Source organism: Crocuta crocuta, unplaced genomic scaffold (assembly GCF_008692635.1).
Source record: "Crocuta crocuta isolate KB4526 unplaced genomic scaffold, BGI_CrCroc_1.0 scaffold334, whole genome shotgun sequence".
NCBI classification, from domain to species: domain Eukaryota; kingdom Metazoa; phylum Chordata; class Mammalia; order Carnivora; family Hyaenidae; genus Crocuta; species Crocuta crocuta.
In genome coordinates, this window is record NW_027533260.1 from 2,174,222 (window position 1) to 2,181,959 (window position 7,738).

Consider the following 7,738-nt stretch of genomic DNA (forward strand, 5'->3'; position numbering starts at 1 on the left):
AAAAAAAAAAAAAAAAAGGAGAGAGAGAGAGAGAGAGAGAAAGAGACAGAGCGCTAGCACGGCCTGGGGGTGTAGGGCGCAGTGTTTGTACAGAAAGCCAACTCGGCCGCGCGCAGACGCACCCAGGAATGCATTTCAGTTTATTTTAATTTTTTTCCGTTGTTTCACTTTTTGTCTCTTTTACAAAAGGATTTTAATTTACGAGAGCAGCACAACTCCAGTCTCCCGGTGCAATGCGAGCCTAACCCCAAAGAGCACGCTTGCAAATATGTCCCCCACCCTTTCCCTGGATTGCAGAGCGCCCGTGTGCGTGCAAGGAGAACGCACGAAAACATGTGTGTGTGCATAAGCAGGGCTCTGCGTGTGCGTGGCCCATAGTACTGGAGGGCGATGGCCTTGTCACACCTGCTCACTCACGCGAGTCGGTACACCCGGCCCACGCGCCGGGGTCCGAGTTTCCACGCAAGCCTACCCCGAGGGCGGGGCTGGCGGGTACCCCCACAGTCAGAAGAGCGTGGGGGCCCGCGAGTGGCCGGGACGAGGGAACACGTTGGGCAGGGATACGCGTGTATCCGTACTCGGCGGAAACACGTGTGCCAGGGTAGGCCTCAGGTCGGACGACCCCTACTCCCACCACTCCTCAAGCTCAGCTATGTCGTTTAAGAGGCCTGGGGGCTCTGGAATCCGCTGTAAATGTGGGGAGCACCAGCTCCGAAGCAGCTCTTCAGCGAGGCCTCCTGAGGCTGCATGAGGAGGGGCACAATGGGGAGTCAAAGACCCGGCTGTTTCCCCCCCCCCAACCAAGACCACTCCGACCCGCCCGCGGGCGTCTCAGCCAATCGCGGACCCTCTGGGTACAAGACCCACCCTCCTGTAAAGCTCCACACCGACTACGCCGGGCCACGCCCCCAGACAATTGCATAGGACCCCGCCCCCGCGCTCCAAGCCTCGCCCCGGATAATAAGCTCAAAATTCCAAGTCCCGCCCCTGAGCCCACGCCCCTCCTCTCGCAGCATCCTCCCCTCTGAGCCCCACCCCCAGGTAGAAGCCCAGCCCAGTACCTGGTGTAGGGGGGCGGAGGTGCGTCGTGCACCCCAGAGGCCGCCAGCGCCTGCTCGTAGGTGGGGAGACCTGGGGGTGGCGGTGGAGGCAGGGGCGTAGGCGGGCCTAGATTGTCCAGGGGACTCAGGGAGTTAATGAGCTCAGCCCTGGGGACAGAAAGTACACGGTTAACAGGGGAGACCTACGGGACAGAGAGATTTAGGAGGGAAGAGCTAGGGACACAGAGATTCTGAGGGTGGAAGGGAGAAAAAGACGGGGGGAAAGGAGGGTCACCTTGAACCTGACCCTCCACACAGAAAAGCACCTCAGAACGATAGGCGGACAAACACGGACAGGTGGACAGACAGGAACTGCTGAGACATACTCATTCACAGGCACAAATGTGTTCCAGGTACAGGGAGAGTCGTGGAAAAAAAGACAGTCCTTCAGAGAGGCAGGCCAACCAACAGCGAAACAGACACAACACAGAGATACACCCGGTCACAAATCTCCCAGTGTCCCTTTTACGCTAAACTCTTCCTAAAAAACCCCAGACCCACTATACTTCCAAGACTGACACTCAAGCACCTTTTTAGACCCTGTCACTGAGAAAGACAGGCCTAGACAACTCATAAGGCACACACAAACATGTGTGACAGCCTGTCACCACGGAAACTGACATGCTGCAGACACCCAGAGACAGTATCTCTGCAGCCTCGCCAGATACAATATACATAGAGTGATAGTCACACATAAATCCGGTACCATGAAGACAGATTGAGCTCCTACTGTATGCCAGATACTGAGGATATAGTCAGACAGACAGCGCAAGTGGACACGCACACTCTCAGACTGACTTTCCATGTGATAGTCTTCTCAGACCTTTCCTCCGGTGCCCACCTCCCGCAATCCTTGACCCATCTCCTCCTTCCTCTGCTCACCCTGCTCTCCAGCCCTCAAGCCCCTTCTCTCTGAGTCCCCCTTACTCTTGGAGACAGGACTGCTGGCCTTGACCCCTTCGTCGGTAGTGCAGATACCAAAAGGCTCCCAAGCTGGCCAGGACAATGAGAAGGATGCCAGATGTCAGCCCCACAGCCAGGCCTGCTACATCCACTCGTCCACGCCCTGCAGTGGCAAAGGGGGGGTGGCACTGTGTCAGGGGCTGTCACCCATCTCAACAACCCAGTGCCTTCCCCCGGAGGGAGCGTACAGGCCAAGAAGCAAAGCAGAACCAGGGCCATTTCCTAGGTGTGTGACTCCAGGCAACTGAACGTGCTCATTTCTATAAGCCTCTGTTTGATGCCCTGTAAAATGGGAATAAACTCCTACCCCACGGGCTGTGAAATTCATTGAGATCAAACACATAAAAGGTGTAAGATAACTTCATCTAGGACTAGAAAATATGGCAGCTGTATCCCCATGGTGACAGAGGCTCCTTCCCGGACACAGTGTGGCTTGAGTCCCTCCTAAGCAAAATCCATCTGAGTAGGGAGCTCACTTGCCCCCACTCTGAGCACTGCCAGATTTAGCAAATAATAATGTATGATATCCCATTAAGTACTAATTTTAGATATACAATGAATATTTTTTTTTTTTTTTTTTTTTTTAGTATAACTATGTCCCATGGAGTATTTAGGATACTAGGGGCACGTGGGTGGCTTAGTCACTTAAGCATCCAATTCTTGATTTCAGGTCAGGTCATGATCTCATAGTTCTTGACTTCAAGCCCCAAATCTGGTTCCAAGCTGACAGCGTGGAGCCTGCTTGGGATTCTCTCTCCCTCTCTCAAAATAAATGGAGCCACCCCTCCCACAATACTTGCTTTCTCTCTCTCTCTCAAAATAAATAAATAAACTTAAAAATCATTTTTAAAAAGGAGCACCAGGGTAGCTCAGTTGGTTGAGCATCTGACTTCGGCTCAGGTCATGATCTTGTGGTTTACGGGTTTGAGCCCTGTGTCAGGCTCTGTGCTGACAGCTCAGAGCCTGGAGCCTGCTTCAGATCCTGTGTCTCCCTCTCTCTCTGCCCCTCCCCTGCTTACGCTCTGTCTCTCTCTCTCAAAAATAAATGAAAATATTTTTAAAAATTTAAAAATTGCTTTTTAAAAAAGAACATACTTACGCTAAAAAATTTATTCATGTGTACTTTATTTATTCTGCGCGCGAGAGAAAGCATGAACAGGGGAGGGACAGAGAGAGAGGGAGACAGAATCGCAAGCAGGCTCAGCACTGTCCAGTGAGGAGCCCAGCATGGGGCTTGATCCCACGAACTGAGATCATGACCTGAGCTGATGTCAAGAGGTGGACACCTTAACCCTTTAACTGACTGAGCAACCCAGGCACCCCTAGTCTTGTGTATTTGAAATTCAAATTTAACTGATGCGGAGAGGGGGGATGTCCTGTGTTTTATCTGACAACACTTCGTCTCTGGAACACCGTCCCTTTACCAACCAGGCCACTGAGACCCAAGACCTCAACTCTGAAGGAGGGGGAGAATCCACAGGAAGGCTTCTGAATTTACCGGGCGATGAAAAATTCACTTATCGATGGGGGAATTTAGGGCCTTCCCCCCAGCAATAGATCATCGGGTATCTAGAATGCAGGAGGAGCCTTTGGTAGGATCCTAGGCCTTTAGCAACCCAAGGCCCCGCTTCTGAGAAGCAGGCACACAGGGAGAACTCCAAAGCTCTGTGAGGCCTTCCTCGCTCAGTAAACCCCCTGGCGGCTTGTATCCCCTTAGCAAAGAAGGGCGAGAAGGCAGGTCCTCCCCATTCTGACATGTTTCAGGTGGATTCAAGGAGCGACCTGGCCTAGCGAGGCCTGTAGTGAGGCAGTTACCTCCCCTAGCAACCAGGCTCCAATGTGAGGGTTCCAGCAGACCTAGGGCTTGTTGCTAAGGGGCATCCACCCTAGCAACCAGGCCACAGGGAGGGGTGAGGCATCTGGGACGGGATGGATGGGGTTCCTCCCTGGGCAGTGGGCCTTGGGTCCTGAGCCTGGCTAGGTGTGGTTGCTAGGGAGGTCTCCTTAGTAACCAGGCCAAGGCTGGGATGGGGCTGTGGGGGAGGGGAAGCCGGCCAGGTAGTGAGTGCTGTAGGCTTCCTTGGTCCGGCCTGGCCAGGCCTCGTTGCTAAGGAGCAGTCCCCCCTTAGCAACAAGACTGCAGCCATGGTGGGGCCTTAGAACTCACAGGAAGGGTTGGGGCTGGGCGGGCTGGGCAGGTGAGGATGCACAGGCTTCCGATGCCCTGCGTGGTGTGGCCGGCCCTGTTGCTAGGGAGCAGTCCCCCTAGCAACCAACCAGCAAAAGGGCCTGGGGCTCTGGACTCCGAAGAGGTTAGCACCTCTGATCCTGAGGCCAGACAGGCCCCTGGGCTGTAACCCCTCTCTCCGCCCACACTTCCTCCTTCCTAAGGACCTGAAGCCTCCTCCTGTTAAGTGTGGTTGGTTGCTCAGGCAGGGACTCTAGTCTCAAAGGAGGGGACTCTTAACTCCGGGAGCACGGAATTTGCTGGAGGCACATTTGGGGTAAGGAATGTGGGTTCAGATCTCCACGGCAAGGGGCTGTCTTAGCTGCACAGAATACGAGGTTCCCCCCGCCCCCACTCACCTCCTTTGCCATTGTAGATGTAGCTCTCCCAAAAGCGCTCCTTGAAGGGGTAGTAGAGCAGGCGAAAAGACAGCATGTCAACGGGGAGAGTCCATATCCCCAAACCAGCCCATGCCCCGACTTCTGAGACCCAGGGTACAGGGACTTGGGGGCCACGACTTCCCAGGGCCTGGGGAGAGGGGCTCTCACCGTCAGAGTATTGTCCTCAAAATACTCCCGCGCCTCCTCCCAGGAACACCGCTCCTCGAGACACTCCCGTTCCAGGTTCCCTGGCGTGAGCAGCTCCAGGTCCCAGTGATTGGCTCGACGAATCCGGCTATGGCTCCTTAGAAAGCTCTGGGCTTCTGGGGAGTCTAGGAAGACTTCTGGGCCCCAAGAACGTGAAACATAGAAAAATGGAGGGCTCCTGGGACTGCGGACCCGGAAAAACTTCAACCTCAGGGGATGGGAGAGCTACAGAGTGCTCAGGGAGGAGGCGGCTAGAGGCAAGGGTTCCTGAATCAGGGGAAGGTGAAGTCTGTGCCTGGACACTGGGTCTTCCCCCAGACACTCACCTGGGTCTTGCTCCCCACTGGGTGAGGCGTCCAAGCAGGTGGTCAATCCCAGGTACAGAAGGAGGAGAGAGGGGTAGCCCCTCATATTTTATGAACACCTGAAATGGGGTGTAGTGGAGACATCAGGTGCCTCAGCCGCTGGGGAATGAGGCCAGGTCACCCCAACTGGACTCTCACCCCAATTGTAATGAATTGTACTAATAACAGCAGACACTTACATAGGCTGGATCGTGGGCCAGGTGGTTCAAGGGAGTTTACCTATATCAACTCCATTTCGTGTCCACAGAAGTGCTATTCTTATCCCCGTTTTACAGATGAGGAAACCGAGGCACGGAGAGATAAAAGAATTGCCCAAGGTCATACGATTTGCAAGATTCAGCAGCAAGATTTCAGTGAAAGCAGTGTGTGCCTTCAGAGACTGGAGCAGGGAGCTTATCTTTTCCTCTACCGGGTCTGCAGCCCCCAGCATGAATTTTGGCACATAGTAGGTGCTCGTAAACATGTCTCTTGGTGATCAGGATTCCTTTCTTCCAGGTAATTTCCACCTATACTTGCCTCTCCCTATGCTCATTACCACATCCACCCACAGAGATCAAAGATTACGAGAGAGACCAGAACAGGAGAGGCAAAGAGTCTATATTCTTGGGTCCAGGGGGGCGAAGGGCATGGGGGTTCTGGACTCCTGGGGCTGGGGGACCAGAACTTCTGAGTCTCAGAGGGACAGAGAACCAGGAGACCAGGGTCCCCAAGCCAGGCTCTTTCTCCAGGGGACATTCACTTACCTTCCCAGACCTGTTGAGCACTGTCCCCTCTTCTTTAATGGGGGCTTCCTTGGCCAGCAAAGGCCAGCAGTGAATGGGGGACAGGAGAGAGGGAAGGGGAGAGAAAAAGAGGGGTGCCCCTCTCCCTGTAATCAGACCGATCCAGGTTTCTGGCAGAGGGGCGGGGTTTGTGATTACCTGCCCTGGGCGGGACTCAGGTAAGGGACAAAGTATTTAAAGGGACCTTAGAATGAAGGGCCTAAGGTCCAGTGCCCTGTAGGGAAGCCAGGGTTCCCGACACTGACACTGGAGGCACTTAGGGGATTGGATATGCACCTCTCCTCTTGTTTGTCCCCTGGGATGGAAGCTTGCCTGGGTGAGCTAGGGAAATAAATGTCTAGGTCTCCAGATGCCTAGATATCTAGAAACTGGTGGGAAATGTATGCCTTGGCCCCTGGTGGTAGGTGGACGATGCTGTAGTAAATTCTCGTTTCCTGAGGTGATTTGAAGGGCTTTGACTTCCGATTTCTCACTTGCTCTCCTTATAAACTGGAGACAGAGGACTGTCCCTTCTCAATGGTCTCTCAACAGGCAGCAAGAAAAGTGCCTGATATACTTGGGGAAGTGAGCGTCCCGATCTCCAGATTAGGTGGTTAATCTTTCAATTCAGACTTGGAGAGACGCAAAGCCTGGACATAACCAGCAAATCGCCCGCCCTGGGAAACGCCTAGTGTATACTAAGCGTGCCCCATATTCATGCCAGTTGCACCAAGCGGAACCTCCGAGTAACTGCTCACGTTTCCGGAGGGACGGAGAGGAGACGGAAGGACTTACCAAGTCAGAACAGTATCTCGGCAACTAGGGGCAGCTCTACTTCCGGTTTTTTCCGGGCGGAAGTGGGCGAAGCGCAGAGGGGAAAACAGCCCTCCTTTCCGGTGTAGGGGCACAGTTGAAGAAGCAACGAAGGGTCGAGGAGTCGTTTGTGAGGTGAGTTCCAAGCGGTGGGGGGGATAGTGTTGCTGCGATCGCTTTCCCGGGACTTCTGGGGTCCTGAGGGAGACAGGGACAGGATTTCGAATTCCCGACTCCCTGTCAATCATTAATAGACCACTCCAGGCGCCCCAAGTCTGAAGCTGAACTACATCTCCCGGCAGCCCCGGGAGGTAGCCAAGCCTCCGTCCGGCACTTTTCAAGTGTTGGTATTCCACCGGAGAGGGCTGCGGCCGGGGCTCCCAGGGAAGGAGACTGAGACTCCTGAGAGGGTCTAAGGAGTGGGACTTGAGGAAGAAGGACCCCCTTTCCTGGCCTCAGTTTCCTAGCTGTGACGGGGAGGGCGAGGGAGATTGTGCAGTCGCCCGCCGCCGCCTTCTCGCACCTTTTTGATAGCTCCTTCCTTCTCGGAGTTGGGTGTCCGCTTTAACCTTTAACCCTGGAGAGCTCTGGGGTCAGGGCGACCTGGGTTCTCAACCCGATGGTGCTGTTGTGTTCCTGTGAACTTGGGCCTCGGAGGGTTTTACTTTAATGTTTTATTATGAAAATGTTCAGACTCAGAAGAGAATAACATAAAAATCCCTATCGCCTATCGGGTGCTTGGGTGGCTCAGTTGGTTGAGCATCCGACTTTGGCTCAGGTCAGGATCTTGGGGTTTGAGGATTCGAGCCTCCTATCGGGCTCTCCAGCTGGGAGCCTGGAGCCTGCTTCGGATTCTGTGTCTCCTTCTTCTCTGCTCCCCCCCCCCCCCCCCCCCCCCGCCGCCCACCCACCCCCCTCTCCT

General features: G+C 54.4%; 2 protein-coding genes across 5 annotated transcripts in view; one reads left to right on the plus strand and one right to left on the minus strand.

Annotated features, from left to right (window-relative positions):
* Window positions 1-129: 129 nt before the first annotated feature.
* Window positions 130-6,156, minus strand: PRRG2 (proline rich and Gla domain 2). Of its 4 annotated transcripts, none has more exons than XM_077747337.1 (8): window positions 5,986-6,156; window positions 5,422-5,494; window positions 5,204-5,301; window positions 4,839-5,014; window positions 4,650-4,689; window positions 2,028-2,166; window positions 1,062-1,208; window positions 130-743 (listed from the first exon to the last, which is right to left on the minus strand). In XM_077747337.1, exons 3-8 carry the CDS (start codon window positions 5,286-5,288, stop codon window positions 725-727), a joined length of 606 nt encoding a protein of 201 aa, XP_077603463.1. In that variant the 5' UTR covers window positions 5,289-5,301; window positions 5,422-5,494; window positions 5,986-6,156; the 3' UTR covers window positions 130-724. The 4 variants fall into 4 exon arrangements, with proteins under 4 accessions (XP_077603463.1, XP_077603465.1, XP_077603462.1 ...); XM_077747339.1 differs by having other exon boundaries at window positions 4,839-5,011; window positions 5,422-5,499; XM_077747336.1 differs by having other exon boundaries at window positions 5,422-5,499.
* Window positions 6,157-6,846: 690 nt separating this feature from the next.
* Window positions 6,847-7,738, plus strand: part of NOSIP (nitric oxide synthase interacting protein) — a 15,153-nt gene continuing 14,261 nt past the window's right edge. The window contains exon 1 of the mRNA XM_077747140.1: window positions 6,847-6,951. The gene's annotated coding sequence lies outside the window, so the exon portion shown is untranslated. The remainder of the gene's footprint in view (window positions 6,952-7,738) is intronic.

Excerpts from the sequence above, each read along its gene's own strand:
- PRRG2 (XM_077747338.1), bottom strand. The coding sequence starts at position 5,288 with ATGAGGGGCTACCCCTCTCTCCTCCTTCTGTACCTGGGATTGACCACC. Across the intron at positions 4,690-4,838 it reads TTGAGGACAATACTCTGACG|GAGCGCTTTTGGGAGAGCTA; the intron begins GTGAGAGCCCCT and ends TACCCCTTCAAG. Across the intron at positions 2,167-4,649 it reads CATCTACAATGGCAAAGGAG|GGCGTGGACGAGTGGATGTA; the intron begins GTGAGTGGGGGC and ends TTGCCACTGCAG.